This window comes from Symsagittifera roscoffensis, chromosome 3 (genome assembly GCF_963678635.1).
Source record: "Symsagittifera roscoffensis chromosome 3, txSymRosc1.1, whole genome shotgun sequence".
NCBI classification, from domain to species: domain Eukaryota; kingdom Metazoa; phylum Xenacoelomorpha; order Acoela; family Convolutidae; genus Symsagittifera; species Symsagittifera roscoffensis.
Window position 1 is genome coordinate 30,220,925 of NC_087064.1, and position 20,535 is coordinate 30,241,459.

Genomic DNA, 20,535 nt, shown 5'->3' on the forward strand with positions numbered 1-20,535 from the left:
TTAATAATTCCAGTTCCCAATTTCGTTTTCGTTTCGCAGATATTTGTTTTCTGATGAAATTTTATGTTTAATATTCTATCTAGACTCAAAGTTAGCCAACTGATTTTTTTATCAAATTTCTATTTTAGCTAAGTCTTCAATGCAATGGGTTGATTTTTGTTCATTTTAACTTACTGCTGTATCATCAGCGGAAAAAAGTCTTCCCTGAGTTTGCAGTGACCGGTAAATCAATTGATCATGAATGTCAACAGTAGTGGCAGGAGGACTTATCAATCCCTGAGAAACACCACAATGAAAAATATTCAAATGTGAAAACTTAAAGCCTACTTTGACTACTTGCAATCTAGCTGTCAATTATGATTTCAGCAATGCTTGGATGGAACTTCGTAGTCTGTAGTTTTCACTTTTTTGAAGAAGTGTCTAATGTGAAACAGTATCAAACGCTTTTTGAGACTTATGAAAATAGCAAGTGTTGCTTTGGGGTACAATTCCTAGTCATTTTGTATGTGTTCCATGAAAATTTGCGAAGCATCTATTGCTGACATTTCAAGTCTGAACCCAAACTGGTGTAATCAAAAAACCATGTTTATCAAAGAACTCAAAAATGCGTTTGTGGAGTCGTTCTTCAATTTCGTTCATAGATATTAGCCTCTAGTTATCTGGTTCACTCCCAGTTGCATTTTTATGAACTGGTGGTACATCGGCTAAAACAAGACAGTCTGTGTAAACGTTTTAAGCAAAAATGTGTTATTCAGTTCTTACAGAAATCTAATTAACTTTGTTTATTTTTTTCAGTTCTATATTTTTTACGACAAAGGTAATCACTTTTCTATTCTAAATGAAGTTTACGGAAAATCATGGAGACTTTTTTTGCTTGTTTTAAGATGAACAAAAATTGAAGAAACCGTTTTTGATGATTTAATCCTCGCAGCCAATTGATGTCCTACTTTTGCAAAAAGTGATTAAAGTTTTTGAATACTTCTTGGTTAAGAATAACAGATTTTTTACCTTGACTTGATAATGCTAAGCATTGAAAAAGCATCTATGGAATATTAATTAAAACGAACAAATTACACGCTGCTGATTTTTTTGATAGATTTGTATAGTTGATAGATTTGTATAGTGCCAAGGATTTCTCATCCTATTTTTGCGAATTAACATGTTTTACTGAGTGATGCTGAATGGCTAATGACTATGCACTACTTTTAAGGCTCGAATTTGAATTTTGTTTGGCTTTTTTTTGTCATTTTATTTTGTTGGTCATTTCATCACAACAATTGTCATGAAAAGCTTTTATAGAACAAGTGTTTTGTCATATTGGAAATACTACACATATATAAAAGGCTATTGTTTTAAATGTTTACATAAGATCTGAGTGGACTCTTTTCTATTCTAAATTCGTTCACATCTTAAAAATAAGAACGCCTTTTCAACTTAACTTTTGATTCAGATTTCGACTGAACAACTTAACCTAAAACTTTAAAAGTCAAATACAAATATCTATCTTTTCGAATTCTAAACAGATTTTTAAAATTCTTTCAGCTTTATTAACCTTGGAAAAAGGCAAAGATTTTTAATACAGTTTAACTGATGAACGAGGCAACTGAGTATTTATCCACGACACCAGTCAAGCGGAGTGTGTTAATTGTTTTGGCTTTGAAAAAAAGATGAACATCCCACTGCTCTGAACTTTAAAGTAACTAAAGCAGGTGGAAATATTCTGAGTTCCCTCAGTTAAACTAAATATTGGATTTAAAAAAAAAATGCAAATGTCTGTCTCCTGGTCAAACGGAGGATAAGAGATTAAAAGAGGACTGAAGCCTAATTGCAGGTGCAAGGAAAACGAAAATAAAATTACTTCGGATCATTACGAGGCCAAACTGTGCATTTTGTGCATTGTAAACGGATTCCGAAACAAGGACGCTCCCTTTGTTCTTCTTTTGTTCTTTACTTTCCTTTGGTCGTTCCGACAAATTGTTAACATGTTTAAAAACTTGACTCTTGAATCCAGGAACATACAGACACAAAATTGTGCGCCTATCTAGTGCACAGTTGGGCCTCGTAATGATGAGCCTGCCTGCACTTTTCAGTGAATCTTATTTCTAACGCTAAAACAGACGGCTGAAATATTCTCATTTTTCTCTTATTTCTTCCTTTTAAAAATAAAGCTTAAATGTTTTTATAGTAATTTTCCTTTTTAGTAAAGTCACTCAAAACTTGAACAGTTTAAGTAAAACTATTTAAGTTAAATTAAACAATCCGAAACGGACACGAAGAGCAACCACCCGAGTGTCAGACAAGTTCTCAACGGAGAGTGAGCATTGCAGTGTACCCTTTTCTCGGCGAGCATCGGACAACAACTTCTCCCCACCTTCTCTCCACTATCTCCCAGCAAAGTATTGTAAGACAGAAAAGTAATAAATTATTAAAATAAAAATCTCCTATTGTTTTAAGTTAACAATAGCTGAACAGTTGTGCATAACATTTAATATTTTCTATTTAATCATCCCTTTTTAATTTGTCTGTTTATATAAATATCATTTTAACTCTAGGATCAGATCGACTATGATATAATTGAACCGAGACTTAAAATGCTAGTTACTAATTGAAACAAAGGGATCTACCAATCGACCCCCACTGTTTCTTCTAGTAAAGTTTATACTGAGATGAAAAGTTTTTTCTATTTGAATTTTCCATTCCCAATAGTTTATTATTGGTTTTTTTGGTAAATAAGTTTTATAAAATTATATTTTCAATTTCTAATTGTTTATAATTCAATTTTTGTTTTTTATTCCGATTAGTTATTTATTTGACTGGGACCCACCCACCTTTCGGACAGTTCCTTCGATGAGACGTGGAAGAGCATGCAGAGCTTGATGATCTCCTCCCTCTCGTCATCGCCCAACTCCACCGACTCCAGGAACTTGGACGCCACTCGCTCCAGAGCATCTTCTGGCCAGGCCTAGAAGACGGACGAAAAAAGGATTAATCAACATAACAGTTATATACTATGATCGCGTGCAATTTACAAAAATTACACTAAGCAATTAGTTTACTGTGAATTTTCGTGGATTTGGAGCTTAAGAAAATGGTGAACTATTAAGACTTTGTATTAGTTTTTGGACTTGATTGGAGTTATTATACAACATTTTGCTTACACGTTTACTTTCTGGGACCAAAAACACATTTATTTTATGATAATAGCTTTCGAATGTTTTAATCGAGACGCTGAGAGAATAAGAAAACAATGAGTGACCTTGAACCAGTCAATGGTACAGCAGTTGATGAGTGAGGGGAACTGTCTGAGTCTGTTTCGGAATGCATCTCCGATGGGGCTGAATGCAATCACGATATGCAGGAAGCGTCTGCATCTGTTCACGAAGAAGTTGTACAGTGCCAAAGGGGTGAAGTCCGCATTCTTGTCCCCACCCTGAGCAGCAGGGCGGACAAGCTGAAAAATACATAAGAATGAATAAGCTGAAGAAATAAGCTGACCAAAGTTTTGAACAATATTCGGCTGGATGAAACAGTTAGCATTTGAACAAAACCTGAATGATTTTTTTGAGATAAACTTCTTGATATTATGTCGCACTTAGTGGTGCAACCGAATGTTCGAACGTTCGTCCGAGGAAAATCCTTCAAAGGCTCCCGCGAACATTCGGTCCTGCATTTTTTAGTTGTTTACACTAAGTGTCCGAGACGTATTTCTGCATAACAAGTATTTCTCAAGTACCCCGTCTGAGCGTATTTTAAGCACTGCTGGAGTTGTTTTTACCAAAAAAAAGAGCAATACCTGCTGAAGATCGTGTGAACATGCAAAATATTCGGCATGAAAACTGGAAAATTTTTAATTAAACATTGATCGTCAATTTTTTCTCTCAATAATACTGAAAAACCCAAAGAAATACCAAATGTTCGAACTTTCGACGAATGTTCCAATGTTTTTGGCGATCATTCAAAGGCTATTTTCGAACTAATGTTGCACCACTAGTTGCAATCAGCGCCATCGTCTCCAATGCTTTCTTAAACTAATGTATTGTATTCAATTTTTTGTTAGCTTCTACTGGCATGACCACATTGCGGACGGCCGATGTTCGGAACGAATATTAATACACCTAGCTTCATAGATATTTTATCATTATATTCAATTTATCGTTCATTCTGATTTTATTGTAATGAAACAAAACATGTTCAACAAACGCACATGCATTGGTGATTACAAAACCGGGAAAAACATAGAAATGAGACACAACAGAAATCAAAAACGTGAAAACAATATCAAATTTATGCAATAACTGAACTTCAACACCGTTAACACAACCAAACACGCACTCTAGCAACGTCAATTTTTTCGAGCAAATGCTTCAAACAAAAAATGACAAGAATGAAAGTTTTGTGGTCATTCATGCCATTTAGTTACATTGGTGGCTTCGTTGACACTTAGACCCCTGTCATTTGAGGCAGTGTTGATCCTGGATTTGGGGTTTGAAACCCCCGTTGCGGACCTAGATAGGGCCCTGGACATAGCCTCATCCCTAGATTTCTCGATCTGTTCCCGTTTATATTGAGAGCGGCATAGCTAACATGGCATTGGTTATTATCAAGTAATTGAAACAAAAAAAATTGCGAGATGAAGATACACGCTATGTGTAATGATTTCTATATGACAGTAAATAGAAAAATGAGAACAATTTTTCTCCATACAATTTTTAATTTCTCCGTGATATCAAGGATAAAACCGTCAAACTGGTAATGATATATGGGCGGGGGATAGGGAAGGGCCAAATCTTTTAGCATCGATTAAGTTTTTCGTTCTTAAGTTTTTATATTCTCTTGATCCAGAAAAACTCTTTCTGAGAAACTGAACTTACTCAGAGAAAAAATTTAGATTCTTCCGGTTAATTTCGCCATTTCGACCAACAAAATCCCACTAATTGATTGCTTATTTCGATAATACTTGTTTTTTGCGAAAAATGCGTACACTAACAGATCCAAAGAATCTACAATATCTATAACTACTTTCTATGTTTTCTTGAATTTACCTCCAAAATCTCTTGTTTCTCATCGGGAGCGAACAAGTTAGGAACCTCTCCTGTGTTTAGCAGATTGTCCACGTCTTCCAAAAAAGACTCCATCTTAATCTGTGCATCTGTGATTAAGAACACCGTGTGCTTTCCCTGTGCACCTGCCGACTTCAGGACGATTTTCAAGTCGTCTCGCCACTCGACCATCCCGTATGTCTTACTGATTTCGGGTTGGAACACGACCATGCCAGACATGAAAGCAGCGAGTCGCGTGAGAGACTGTCGACCGCTGCCTCCAACTCCGACGAGAAGTGCGTTTCCACCCGGCTGGTTCACGATTCGCGATATTCTCGAGAGATGTTCCAGCACATATCTGGTTTCAAAATTTAAATTTATTGTTCTATTTTGAGGCAAATCGTTCTGAAGAAAAATTTAGAAATTGTAATAAATCAACTTAGTAATTGAATAAACTTGAACCAAATTCTTTTTGACTTCACAAATTTTACCATTTTGCTTTGACCTGAACCATATTTGTATTTAAATTTGGAAAAAGTGAAATCTCATGTTATGTTATAGCAGAGGCTACGATATTTAAGTGGTCTAAGTTTAAGTATTGGCCGCAATTGTGATATCGCTGGCTACCTGAAAATGACGAGATTCATTTTGGTCTTGTTGACCTGGTTGTACTCTTCCAACTGCTGCTCTACCACACTGTTAAAAGTGTCCAATGACGTCACCTCCTCGTAGAACCGCTCCTCCTCCTCCGCGTCTGGGTTCATGTAGTTGCCGAACATCAGACTCCGCATGTCATCCTCGTCCACTCTGCCTCCTGCAGACGTCACACATTCGAACACACTGTCGAACGAGTCCTTGAAAATGTCCTTGACTAAGGTTCGAGTCAACCTGAATAAAGAGAAACAGATGTGAACAATTAGCTTTGTCCAACTTCCAAGCGTTGTTAACTTTATTTTTTCTTCATATAGTACACTTCATTTCTTTATAAAAACCAATCTGAATTTGTTTTACGGAAATATTTCAGATACTGTAGGGGCGCGAATTCGTCCGAAAAAGCGACCCAACACTTTTGAAATCTTTGATATGCGCAATCAATAATTCTGAAAGCTGGTAATTTCGAATTTTCTAATTTTTCCTTTGAAAGAGGAAAAAGCAGCAACTTTTGCTTGGTTATCCAGGAAAGCTTCCAAACACTTGTAATTTGTTAATAACACCGGAGTTAAAATTAATGTCTAAAAGAACGGGGTAATGTACTGAAAAGTTTTCATCGTCGAGAACAGATATAGAAGCATCAGGTAAATGACTTCATAACTTAAAATGAGTTATAACATGGTCAAGGCAGAAATCACGAATATTTGAAACCCTTGTGGGTTGTTTACTTGGATTTCCACTTTAATTAACCCAAACAGCACTTTAAAATGAGTGAGACGAATTTCACAAAGTGAGACGGATTTCACAAAGTGGGACTGATTTATTCTTCCGACTTACGAAGACTATGGCGTATGGTGTGATTTTGATTACCTCAAAGAAATCTTGTAGGTGGAAAAATGTGGTATCCTAATGTAGACCTATTAATTGTTGCTCGAATTCGAAAAAATATCAAAAGAACATCTGTGTCAAGAAAACTTGTACTGAATTTTTTGTTATTCAAACTCAAATTAGTCTAGGTAAAATGTCTGAACACTCAGCATCTTAATTTCAACAATGAAAGTTTTATATTTTAAAACAAATGAGCGGCTGATCAATAAGTTGTGACGGCATAGTATAATATGTAGACTTATCGTCTTAATATGGAAAAAAAAAGATTTTTTTGAAAAACTTGCACAGCGGCTGGCTAATCCTGTTAAAACTTGTGCGATGTTTTATGAGAAGACACATTTTTCAAACTTATCTGCACAACACTAAATTTTAAGCTAACTTAAGTCAGCTATTTTTGTTTAAAAAACCTTCTTTTAGGTTACGAATGAAGTTAAATAACATCAGTTTTGATCCTTACATTGATAATCAAACGCAAAGTCAACATCTAACAATTTTTTTGTGAGATTACAATTTCTGCACAACACTAAAATTAAAAAACTAATTTATAACATGCGAGAATATTTATTTCGTCTCCTTACCCGAATAGCCATTCGGTGTCTTGAGCGTCGATAAGTCTGTCATAGAACACCCTGAACACCTCATGTACCCACAGTCTGGTGAACACCTTCTTGTTATTATCCACTCTCAGTTTCTTTATTGTGCACACTCCATTGATCACCCTGAAAAGAAAATTTTTTTGTTAAACTTACCCCCGTCACTTCAAAACTTTTCGCGCTAAACAACTCACATATAATTAAATTCATACTCCGTGGTACAATGAGATGGTAATGATTTGATATTTATGATATTTAGATGTGTATCTGAGAAACCGCTCAAGCTATGGAGGTCTTTAAAAGTCTTCAAAACTTATTCATATTGTCACAGTTGTTCTCTGTAGAGCCTAATATCTTTTTTTTAAGATTTCAAAATCTTCTACCTCATAGAAATTTTTTAAAAGAAAGATACCGGAAAGCCTTTTTTGGTACTAAATCAAAACTTTTCCCCGTTTTTAAGTGTAAAGCGACTGACTATTTGTCACATGTCAGAACTAGTACATCAAAATCGATTTCAGATTACGCAGCATATTTTTCAAAGTTTTCAGATTGTAAAGAAAAAACAGTTTTTTATGTGTAAAACTGACCTGGAGAAATCCCTGAGGTTGAAGACATAGTGAGATTTGGCAGGAGTGGGGAGGAGGTTGGCCATGGCCTGCTTGTAAACTTCCATAGTGGCCGCCACCATGCTGTGTCCGATAGTGAGCCACTCGGGCGAGTATTCCTCTCTCTAGAACAAAAAAAGTTTTCATTGTTACAGTTTAAAAATGCGAGTATTTTTCGAATGCTTCAATGTTGTTCGCAATCACTTAAAGTCCTCAAATACATGTTATAAAAAGAAGAAAAGGAACAAAATTGATTGACAATTCCGGGCAACCTTGAAGTAGATGTCTGTGAGTTTAGTGAAGATCCTGGTCATGGCTTCATCTGCGAATGGGTTGATGGACACTATGTTGAAGTGTCTGAGGAATCTGGCAGTGACTGGGTTCCTGCCTCCGCCCGGGGGACCCATGGCAGACACGAACTGAATCTCCACTAGTTGCAGTTTGGAACAGTCCTTTCTGTCGTACCTGAACAAAATAAAAGTAGCTGTGATCAAACTTGGCGAGTGCCTATGGATATCAATTAAGTTATAATCAGAATTGAGGACCATGCTTTAAAGTCTGATGCTTTGGTATACTGGAGAAAAGGGCTAGACACAAAATCGGAAAATAAACAAATTCAATCGTAAGCAGTTGGTCTGCGTTAGAATACCTTCCTATGAAAAGATTCAGCAGACAAATCAGCTTGATGTTCCATGAGCAAAAATGAGTTTACAAAGAGTATTTGTTTCATTTTATTGTTTGTTCATTTTTAATATCTGCTAGTTTTTTTCATTAGTTTCAAAAACTTTCGCAATAATATTTAGTTCCACAATAAATCATCTTTTTTCTTACATTTTCCATAATAAAGGTATCAACTGCCTGGCATAAATAGTCACAAACTTACCAATTTCCGTGGTCGAAGTACTGTCTGAGCAACTCGATGGGAGGCTGAGCTCCGTAGATCTCCAGCTGAGGCATGTTCAAGTCATCTACGAAGATGACAGTCTTCTTGCCAATCGGGGGACCGAAGATTCCTCGACGTCTCTTGTCCAGCTTAGTCATGATTAGATCCTATGAAACATTTTTTGAGCAAAAAATCGATCAAATAAATACGGATAGCCGGTTGCTGTGCATGTAGCACAGAATGTTCCGACCACATTCATAAAAAAAAAACATTTTTTTTTCTTCAATTTAGTGTCGTTTTTTTTTGTGTGAGGTGTGATGAGAAAACAATCAAAACGCTTATAAGCAGGGGCGGATCTAGGATTTTCTCGAGGGGGGGGCGGATTTTCAAAAAAAATTCGAAAATTTTGACGACCTTTTTTTTAGGTCGAGCAAATTGATTTTTCGAGCTCTCCCAAAGCACTTTTTTGCCCCTATTTTGGGCTAAATTTTCTGCGCCGCAGGCAAATTTTTGAAAAAACAGTCAAAAAAGCCGTTTTTGGGCACTTTGAAAAATTTTGACAAAAAAAATCGCGTTTTTTTGGCGCGCGCTCCCCCTCAAAGTTAGTATATATTGGCGCCAAAGGCGCCTTTAGAAAAATTTTAGGGTCGGTCGGCCAAAAATGGATTTCTGAAAAAGTATCAAAGGGGGGACCCTTTGGGTCGGCAGGGGGTCGAATCCCTGAGGGGGGGGGGGGGGGGGTCCGCCCCTGCTTATAAAATTAGATATTTTGGAAAAGTTGACAACAATTATTTTCAAAAAATGAAAAACAAACAAAAACAAAAATAAACAAATTTTTATCCACGATAATGTTTGAAACTTTTTGAAAACTTTGATTGCCAAGGCAGCGCTCAATGAAACTTTCACAGGTAATTTTTTAAAAATAAAATCAAGTTTTAGCTCAATTGACCAATTTCCAGCAGTTTTTATTTAAATAAAGAACGTTACTTGCTCGAAGTTAGACCAAAAATCAAAAATTTTAAACCGGTTTTTCTTAACACTGAAAAAAAATTCAAAACTTTTTTATGTTGTTCAAATCACGACTGAAAGTGCTTTAATATGATGTATCATTCGACCCATTCTGATGATTCTTTTTGGTACCTGATTTTGCGTGAAAAACAAAAAGAAAAAACCAAAACACAAGACAAAGTTCCTCGCCATTTTTCAAATGGTCGAAAAAAAAAACGAAAAAAAAAAAATGTTTATAATGAAAATAGCAGAAGTACAAATTGAGAATTTTTAGTAAAAAACTTGTCTATAAATCTTGTGAAAACAGAACCATGGACCATGCAAAATGTGGCGCCGCTTATCAACCACACCACATCTATCACATTTTGCCTTAAGCTGTGTTTTTTTTTCAATTTCTGGAGAGCTCAGTGTGTCAACTTGGTAATAACAAAAGAAAGAAATTTTTTGTTGAAAAGCCGCCCTCCCGCCCCCATTTCACGAAAAAAAACTTAATCAGAGCTGCCCTTAATGTTTAAAATTCTGTACAATTTTTCAGCTAGTAGAACTTCGTTCACCTGTGTCTGATTTGCACTTGTCTGCGCAGAAAAGTTGATGAACAGAGGCAAGTACTGTTCCTTGTCCAATCCGTTAAGAAGTTTGTCTTTCACGTAAACAGATTTACCAGTTCCAGTGGGACCCACAAACAGCAATGGCCTAAAAGCAAAAAAAACAAAGGTAGTTAAATTATTATCTGAATTCTTAGTCTAAAAATTGGCTAAGATCAGATTTACTCCTTTTGAATCTAGCAAAAAAATCATGAACTTTTTTGACTAACTTTTCATGTAACTCATTATTATAACAAATTAAATCTGAACTGTGACATAGAAATTACGAACAGAAATTTAATGCACTTTTTTGTGAAAAAAAAAGCTTTTTCTACAAGCGCTTTTTTGTTCATTCTTCGACTATATTTCAAATCTTTATTTTAGTCTTTCAAAAATCAAGAGGAGACAGATTTCAATTTAAATTACTTGTCGTTTTTGATGCAGATGTCTGCCAAGAAAGAGGCCCTTGCAGTGTCGACAGTCGGCACCAGTATTTCGTGAAGTGGGGTGTTCGAATCCGCACCTCCGACTTCGATGCTTCTGATAGTTTCATTCCAGTGCATCCATCTGCCTTTGTTTTTGCACTGTTTGAAAAATAAACTTAATTTGAAGTGATGAGAGGACCTTTATTCTAAATATGGAGAGGGAAAGGTTTTCGCAAGGTAGGAAAGTTATTTATATCTAAGCAGTAGAGGATCTATGGGGGACGCCCCAGCCTCTCAGGGATGTTACTAGTTTACGATATCCACTTTTGGTCGAACAACCATACAACCCAATATACACTAAACTTAAGGGTAGCACGCACCAAAAACAGCAATTTTTGGACAAAGTTGATTTTTTTTGGCGGTTTTCCCAACAAAATTGCATGCTGCGTTCAAAGAATTTGACAAAGCTTAGAAAATCATTTTATCTTTTTTTAAAGAAAAGTAGATTAAGTTTTATGTTTAAATCTGAACTGCCCCCCATCCCTCGAAAAAAATCTTAGATCCGCGCCTGTATCTAAGATAAGTTTAGGCAGAATGCAGATCTGAAGAATTTTTTCAAGAGTATCATCAAAATTAAATATCCCTAAATCACTCATTTTCACATTTTCATTGCAGATCTGGTTATGGTTCTGTATTTCATACTTGTGGTTCTTTTGATCTTTACTAATTATGAAGTGGCTTTTAATTGAAATCTAAAAATAGGATGAAATGCGAAAAGTAGCAAGGTAATGTTTATGGTATCTTGGCACCTCAGGAGTGGACCTAGAAGACCTGGGCGTCTTAACCTCAGCTACAGTCTCTTCATCTTCATCATTTTCCTGTTTTAAAACTAACTGTGAGAATAAATTCTAGAATAAAGCACTTCAAACGAAATTAACAGTACGGATTTTCAAATATGACGTATAATGCGCACGCCGAATGCCTCGCCAGCTTAACTTGACATGTAACAAATAACATGTGAGAAGAAAAAAATTTATTGAGATATGTAGATCTCAGAAATGTAAGAGAAAAAACTGCATCCAATGTAACCCTACACATACAGGTAACACATAATTATGAACAAAGTTGGGGTTGTTAGATTTGTTCTCTGAACACAGTTATAAAATGTTCCTACCTCATAAACATATTCAAAGACAGTTCCGTTATCAGGGAACGGTATGTCGAGCTTTCCGATGGCATTCGGAATCGCCGGGACGTCATCTCCTTTTCCACTCATGAGAGCTCGGAATCTCTCGTCAAATTTATCCCGACTGGACAGGTCCAGACATCCGGCGACAGACCAGGTAAGAGCGAAGAGGAAGTTGCTGATGAGCCACTGTCGGACACTCTTTTTGTTCTCTTCTTCCAAGTGGGGTTTCATCAGAATCTCAACCAGGTTCATCAGGGACTTAACCAAGTTGATCTTACTGACCGGAACCCACGACTGAAATTAGAGAAAAAACTAACAATTTGTCTTTGATACATAACTCATCGTTATGAGTCTAAGCAGAGGTGTCTCGTAAGATAGATTTTGAAATTATAGAAAGCACTGTAACAAAAAACAAAATTAAACCTAGATAGCTTCAAATGTTAAAATGAATATTATTCGACTGATTGCCGCCAAAAATTTTCAGCAAATTTGTGTTTTCACCCTCTATGAATAAAATTCATCAAAGCGACATCGTTTGATCGTAAAAACCGGGAACTGAGCTGAAAAAAAAATTAAACTGAAAGCTAACTTTTGAAAAAGGAAAACAAATAAACACAAAGAAATTTCATTTTACTGCGTTTATATTGAAAAAACACCATTAAGGAATCCATAAAGGTATTAATAGACCCCTGAACGAATGAAACAGGATGCACGTGTACTGCATGCATATGACGTCACGCAATGAAATCTGTGAAATTTATTTACGAGAAAAAAAATGCAACATCTGCAATGCCAGTGTCTGCAATGCCATCTGCAATTGTAACATATGCTATCGCGAGTGTAATATCTGCAACGCCAAGTGAGTTTGATACGGGTTATCGCAATTTTTTTCAGATTCTCTTTGCATCGGAGTTTTTTCTTTGAAAATTTTATAAGTTTAAAAAGCTTCTTAGGCAAATTGCCGAGATTTTGAATTACTTTCTGCTCCGAACAACTGCGATATCAAAACTTACCACTAAGGCAAGCTTGCACTTCGTTTACACAAGCAAAGTTAAAATTAACTTAAACTATCTAATTAATGAGACAATGGAACCAAACTGCGAATGTTCCGACTGCTATTTAACCCATATTAAGTAGTGTTTCAAACAAAACAGATTAAAAAAATTTAAAACTTGCTCTGTTTTAAAAAAATTTAAAACAGATTAAAAAAAATTTAAAGCATGCGACGAAATTTTCTTGAAAATTTCGTCGCATAGTAGTAAATCACACTCCCCGCAGAATGTAAAATTTTCATCGGGTATTTTTGGGTTATACCCCCCTAAATGAACAAATTTGACAATTCAAATTTCGAGTTGAAATTGAAAGCGCGAAAACGAGTGAAACAAAAAATTAAATATCACTCGCGTGCAATTAGCAGCTGTTCGATTAGGAAACAAAAGTATATGTCAAATTTATCACTAGGTTTCCTAATCGAGCAGCTTCTAATTGCACGCGAGTGGTATTTAGTTTCACTCGCTTCGCGCCTTCAATTTCAACTCAAAATTTGAATTGCCAAATTTATTCATTTAGGGTGGGGGGTGTATAACAGAAAAGACCCTCTTCATCTTCCACGCTGTCTGAATAGCAAAGTGATATTGATGGCGCTGTCAGTACATTAATATAACTATGTTCTTCGACTCAATTCAATTTGCAATGATATCTGAACCAAATTAATTCACCACAAACGCTATCCGTTCAAAAAAAACTGGTAGAAAATGTGCAATAACTATCTCAGCTTGCCAGTGTCAAATATAATGATTTGCTTTTGAGCTCAAGGTATAAATATCTTTCCGATGTTACAAAAATCGTCAAAAATTATTTGTTAAAAATAAAATCAATTGCAATAGCCTACTAGTGTTCTCAGCATCGATTGTAATTTAGCCCCGGTGTTTTATTGTTCCGAATTTCAAAGAAAGTGACTGCAGAAAAAGAGTCGCTTTATCCAATTTTTATTGTGAAAATTGAATTTTTGCAGCCAGACCGCTTTTAGAAAGAATGGAAAACGCATTGTCTTAAACACTAATTGTTTTACCAGTATTTTAATAGGATCATTATTTGGACTAAGAAGTTGCACGAACTTATCTGCCGAAAATATATGATGTGACAACCCCCCCCCCTCTCTCTCTCTCTCTACTTCGCTGCATTTTTGAGCTTTGGTATTACAAAATTTGGCGTTCCACATTCGTTGGAGACTCTGATTCATGATTTTATATCATTCAAATTTTTTCAAGTGGTGATAAACATGTCCCAAGTACCCATTGAGCTATCTCCCCATACTCGAGAATGGGGGGAGGAGAGATTGCTCAATTGATCCCAATCGGTGTACTCTATCTAAAATCACTCTATAAGAAATAGCAAAGCAAACACATCTCAGAATCGATTACATCTGTCATCTAATTAAGGCAGTATAGCACATTATATAGCTTGCTATCTCGGAAATTTGAAAAAACGCCACATTTTGCAGAAATTTTGCAGGATATATTAACGTTTCAATAATCAATTTTAAATAAGAACCACGAGGCAAAACCATAGCAAATCAAATAGAACAAGACTTCTCGTATCAGGGCGAAGCCCTGAATGTTCCGACTGCCTTTTAAAGTTTATGGAGCATCAGTAATAACATAAAAAATTAAATGAAATAAAATAAAATGAAAATTTTTTTTCTAAAATTTGAAATTTTTTATGAAAATCATCCCCCCACACGCCATTTCAAGTACAAAAAGATAGATTTCGTTCCTTGTAACAAATCAATTATGGCGAATAAGCTTCGTTCAACCAATTTGGAACGATTTATAAGACGGATTAAATCTCCGCTTACGCGTTAATAGCGCGAATTATATCGCGCGTTAATTGTCCCAAATTGGTCAAAATGGCCAAAATGGCAATCTTTAAACCCTCATAATTTTACGAAAAAAGATCCCAGGTGAAATATCTTTTCAAATTTAAGCTCAGGACAACAATGGCTTTCGAATGATATAAAAAAATTGCCGTCCAAAATGGCTATTTAAAAAGTCGAAAGTTGTCTGAAGAAAAAAACCCACCCCGAGCACAAATATTCCGTTACTTTCGTATCGAAAGTCGGAACAACAAGAGGGCCTCAATTTTGGCAGGGGTTACTTTATTGAAGCAAACTACTTTGCAACAAAAATCCAGCCTCCGCAGACACTATTTTTAGGGTTGATAACTTAAGAAGTAAAGGAAAAACACCCAAAGAGCCGAAGAAAAAAGCGACAACAGATTTGAATTCAATTGGCAAATTTACAATAAAAGATCAGTTGTCTTAAAGGTTGACTTCAAAATGTGCAACCAACAGCATTAGAAATCATTTGTCATTGAATTATTTAAATTGAACTCATTGCACTAAAATATTTTCGAAAGAAGAAAATCGTTACTCAGAAGTACTTCATAATCTGATAATGATAATATCAACCCAGAAATGGACAACGATTCGCAAATTCTTTTTTTTTTCATAAAAAAAGACTGACTTCTAACTCAGTAATTAGAGCTCTCCAGCACATTTTTTCACAGCTTTTTTGAACAAACTCGAATCGCTTGAGCTGAAATTCATTTCAGAATAGGCAACGATCACAGAATGAGAGCAATTGAGCAACTTTTCTCCCTTCAAGTACTTTTCTAAGTCGTTTTCGTTTTCCGAGTTGTTCTTCAGCTCGGCTAGACGACTCTTCATGCATTGATGGACCGACATTATCTGTGATTTTTCCAGACATGCCTCAACTGTGTAACGAGGGGGGTCAAAAATTTGATACACGAAATCGAAAAGTTTACCAATAACAGTTTTCACTGGTTGAAGAATAGTTGCGCTTGCTTGAGGTTTTGCGGGTTGCATAATTTGGGGTTTAAATGGTATGCTGTAAGTTTTGAGTTCTTTGCAGTAAGCATTCAAAATTAGAATGCCGAAAATGACTAGTTTAATCATTTTCAAAAGTGGTTTGTAGTAAACAACTGAATGTCAGATTTCTTCCACTGAAGTAGTTGGAATCCATACAGGAAGTCGAACAACTTCTGACTCAAAATATGACTTTCAGGCGCAAAATTGTGCATGTTTTGACCCTAGAAGACGGCGGATGTTGTTTGTTATCGAATAAGGCAAGAATCAAAAAGCAAGAATCAAAATCGCCATTAAATTTTTCAGAAAGTTTGCTGTGTATAGTTTTCTATCAGTGTTAGGGTCTTATGCGTTAAACGGCCCAAAAATCAAAATTGAAGCAAAATGAAAACTAAAACTGAAACTGATCCTGATTGGCTAATATTAGCCAATCAAATTCGAGCAACTAGGTCAACCATTTCGATTGATACTGAGATTAATCCTGATTGGCTCGTATAATATGTAATAACTGAAGTAATTGTATGTTGATTACGTGTTTTCAATTTGAAATAAAATTTCTGACTATTTAACTAATTTTGGGCCGTTTAACGCATAAGACCCCAGTGTTATTGCATAACCAAATAACGAAGGCGCAATTTCTATAGCCAGCTTACTGCTAACTAAATTATTTGCTAAAGGCTTTTTAAAGGACAAAAGATAAAATTGAAACCGAATGAGCTAAAATGTCAATGAAATTTTATCGATTTTCTTGTAGAAAATCGGATCATTTGATTCGGATTATTGAATGCATGCTAAGATTTTGCCTATTGACTAGACCCAGTTTTTGATCAGTTTAAAACTTATGATATTTCCGCTTTTTTTGTTGAAATTTGCTTTTTTGTTGAAACTCGGCATTTCAGAATGAAACGGATTATTTATTTTCAAGAAGATTTGCATCAAAATTTTTAGGCAGAGAATTCGGATCAATTGAGCAATCCCCCCCCCCCCCCCCGTAATGACCAATTGAGCTATCTCCCCCAAGCAAAAACGGTAAAACGCTACGGAAAAAGTTCAGCAAACGCAAGTAGATGGTTAATGTTCCTATCACGCAACCAATTGACCGACTGAAGTTTATTTTATATGAGTGTCGAGAAAAGTTTTGAAAAAGAAAAAAATCCAAATTTATTTCAATTTTTTTGGAAATTTTTATTGGGGCGACCATTGCCTGATCGAGCAAAGCGAATTACCAGGGTTGGTGCTCTAGCCTTGTATTTGAATATCAAAAACTGTTCTCGCAGCACATAAAAAATTGCTTTTTTCTATTTGGGCACAAAAAAGGCGCTTTATGCGAGAATGGGGGGGGGGAGATTGCTCAATTGATCCGAGAATTCAATTTCTCTACTTTTGTATTTTCATGTTTGGCAAACAGAGGTAAACGTGAGCGGTTTGAATTTTACAAACTTTGAAAGAACTGAATTCGTTGACTTCAAAATATTTAGATTTTGAAATTATTTAACTTGATTAAAATTATTTTGTTTTCATTTACCAATTGCACGTCGTTTAACCCAACGGCAAGCTATGAAATTGGACGAAAGCTTCATTTGAAATAAAAAATTTGGTGCTTAGAGTGTTGTTGATTTGTTTATATGAACTTTTGATTAGAAATATGAACACGCCACTGCTCGTATGAGGGCGACGCCCTGATTGTTCGGACTGCTTTTTAAGATTTATGGACCAGTAATTACATTAAAAAATTAAATGAAATAAAACAAAATGAGATAAAACAAAATGAAAATTTTTTTTTCTTCTAAAAGTTGAAAATTTTTAATGAAAATCATCCCCCCACACGCCATATAAAGTACAAAGGGATAGATTTCGCTCCTTGTAACAAATCAATTATGGCAAATAAGCTTCTTTCAACCAATTTGGAACAATTTCTAAGACAGATTAGCTCTCCGCGCGATATATATTGACGGAAATATATCGCGCGTCAATTGTCTCAAATTGGCCAAAATGGCAATCTTTAAACCCCCGTAACTTTACAAAAAATTATCACAGGTAAATTATTTTTTTTTCAAATTTAAGCTCAAGGCAACAATACCTTTCGAATGAAATTAAAAAATTTCGTCAAAAATGGCTAGTTACAAAGTCGAAATTTGTCTGAAGAAAAAAACCCACACCGAGCACAAGCATTCCGTTACTTTCTTATCGAAAGTCGGACCAACAAGATGGTTCGTATCACGACGAAGCTTGAATGATCCGATTGCCTTTTAAAGTCTCTGGAGTGGTGTTTGCTTTAACCAAACTGGAAAAATCAACTTAGTTTGAATAAAAAATCGAATTTTTAGTTCAAAAAACTTTACTAATCTGGAGGACTTTTGATTTAACTTCCTGGGATTTTTCAGTTTAACGTTTTTTTTTCACCAAATTGTACTACTTAACAACAGAGCTTGTGCGTTTGACCGTAACAGTGGGACCATTTTTTCAATGCGAGTAGAACATTTTAGGGCAAAGTTTTGTCCAAAGGTTATCGAAATTTTATTTTTTTAAGGTTGTAATAACCTTTGAAGATATCGACCCCCTAAACTCAAGTATAAAAGCGTATTAAACCTCACACCGACTTAAGAAGATTTTACACTGCTAAAAAAACTGGAAATTTTTAAGTAGCTAGACTGAATTATGCGCGCACTTATCTTACACACTTATCTTTGATGCTCAACGTGTAAGCGCAATGAAAAATTCAACTTGATGTTTCTGTGCTTTTTTGTGCTATGTTATTTTAAGGCTTTTTAGAGCTACCTTTTGCCAATTTTATTTCTGTTTAGCTTCGCCTTTATATTTAAATAACAGTTCATCGAATTTTCACTTGACTCTTCTTGAATCGCAAAATTTGAGAAACTCGGCATCATGTTTTAAGATTTTTAAAAACGCATTTTTTGGGCACGAAAAGTTAAGTGTAGAAGTCTGCGAGCATTTACGTGTAAAGTCTGCTTTTAGCTATTTTAGGAAAACCTAAGAAAAATTACAAAAAACAGGGTGACGGCTCATTGATGATACAAAACTATTTTCAATAATCTGGTATTCATATCTTCCGATGGACCTAGAAAACCATCACTCACTTGTATCGAAACTTCAAGCATTAATCCTCAGTTAAACAATTGCAACCATTTTTTACCTCTAAGCCAATAAAAAATATTTTTGGCAAAAAAAAGTAAGTTAAAACATTGTTGCATTTAAACAATGATGAAACAACTTATAAGGCCCCTCTTTCTTATTTAAAATGTTGGATGTTTCGATGTTTTAAGACACGCGAAACTTTTCAAGCGCTACCAAAGTGTCTTAAACAGACAAAATTGCCACCAAATCATTAAGTAAAGATTTGGTGGAACAATTAATTGGTGTTTTGACCTTCATTAGACTCAAAAAGTGTTCCTGAAAATTGATTAAGGTATTTTTTGAACCAAATTTGTTTAACCAACTGGCTATAACTTAAATCTGTTTAACAAATCTTGCTTTAACAAACCTTGCAAGCTGATTGGCTAAACTATTAGTTGAACAAATGGTTATACCGAACATCAGTACCTGCAAATTAATTATCACGCTGTTAAGTTGTTAGTTTTTGCCATATATATCCTAAAAAGATTCATAAATATTACATTTAAAAAATTCATAATTATTACAAAAGGACTATAAGCAAAAAATAAACTTGAACATCCACTTTAAATATAATTCATTCTGAGTTACAATGACGTTTTGAATAAACATTTAAACACGTCCATGAATTCCATAAAAGATTCAAATCACTTGATGATCATTGAAGAGAATCGTTTTAACGTCAACTTTCCAAACAAAATATATATATATCTTAAAATAAAATAAAACCAAAACTATCTGATTCGGCAACAGTTATCTGCTAAGCTCACAGAAATTCAAAAAGTTTAAAGAAAAGTCGTAAAGACAAAAGATACAAGAGCAGACAAACCCATTAGCACAACAAATTACATCTGATTGTGCAAAGCAATGGGAATTTACTATGGGTAGATGCGCTTCGAGCAAAAAAAAACTACTGAGCGAAAATAGTTGCAACTCAAAGAAATGCGAAAAGTTTTAAAAATCAATTTCAGACTCAAGAACATTTTCGCTTCAAAAACTATGCAAAATGAGGCAATTTTGCCAATATAATAAATGTTCAAATTTTTGAGACAAATAACGATTTAAAAGAAGAAAATTTACTCGCTCGAAACTTGACCAAAACTCAAAAATTTTAAACCCGTTGTTCGCAACACTGGGATGGCTTTTCGAATGACGACTAAAAGCTTTAAAACGATATATCACTCAACCTCTTCCGATGACTAGTTGTGGTTTAATGAACGTTACTCGCTGGCTTTACTCGCTCGAATATAAACAAAAAATCAAAAACGACCAGCGGGTTTTCCTCAACACTGAGAAAGCATGTATAAAATATGTTAATGTCATTTGACTTAGGACTGAAAGTGCTTCAATATGATATACCACTCGATCAATTCTGATGACTACCTATGGCAGCTGTTTGGCTTTAAAAAAAACTTCAGACACACATTCATACCTACTTCAAGTATTCAAAACAAAAAAAAATAAGGATAGCCAGTTGCAGACCAAGTACTAGTTTTCCTTTTCGTGAAATCAAATTTTTTAGACTATATTACTAAATTTCATATAAAACGAACGTTACTCGATTGCTTTACTTGCTCGAAACTTGACCAGAACGCAAAAATTTTACATCCGTTTTTCTCGATACTTCGACAACTTTTTTAAAATTTTCAAAT

At 35.1% G+C, this 20,535-nt stretch overlaps 1 protein-coding gene across 2 annotated transcripts in view; it reads right to left on the reverse strand.

The window, feature by feature from the left end:
- LOC134841922 (dynein axonemal heavy chain 12-like) overlaps positions 1 to 20,535 on the reverse strand; it is an 83,696-nt gene that overhangs the window by 20,669 nt on the left and 42,492 nt on the right. For both annotated transcript variants that reach the window (XM_063858004.1, XM_063858003.1), the window contains 11 exons: positions 11,851 to 12,159; positions 10,678 to 10,835; positions 10,222 to 10,360; positions 8,660 to 8,826; positions 8,049 to 8,241; positions 7,759 to 7,901; positions 7,157 to 7,297; positions 5,667 to 5,927; positions 5,043 to 5,397; positions 3,257 to 3,451; positions 2,829 to 2,962 (listed from right to left, as the gene is read on the reverse strand). In XM_063858004.1, the coding sequence (XP_063714074.1) occupies positions 2,829 to 2,962; positions 3,257 to 3,451; positions 5,043 to 5,397; positions 5,667 to 5,927; positions 7,157 to 7,297; positions 7,759 to 7,901; positions 8,049 to 8,241; positions 8,660 to 8,826; positions 10,222 to 10,360; positions 10,678 to 10,835; positions 11,851 to 12,159 (2,195 nt within the window). The remainder of the gene's footprint in view (positions 1 to 2,828; positions 2,963 to 3,256; positions 3,452 to 5,042; positions 5,398 to 5,666; positions 5,928 to 7,156; positions 7,298 to 7,758; positions 7,902 to 8,048; positions 8,242 to 8,659; positions 8,827 to 10,221; positions 10,361 to 10,677; positions 10,836 to 11,850; positions 12,160 to 20,535) is intronic.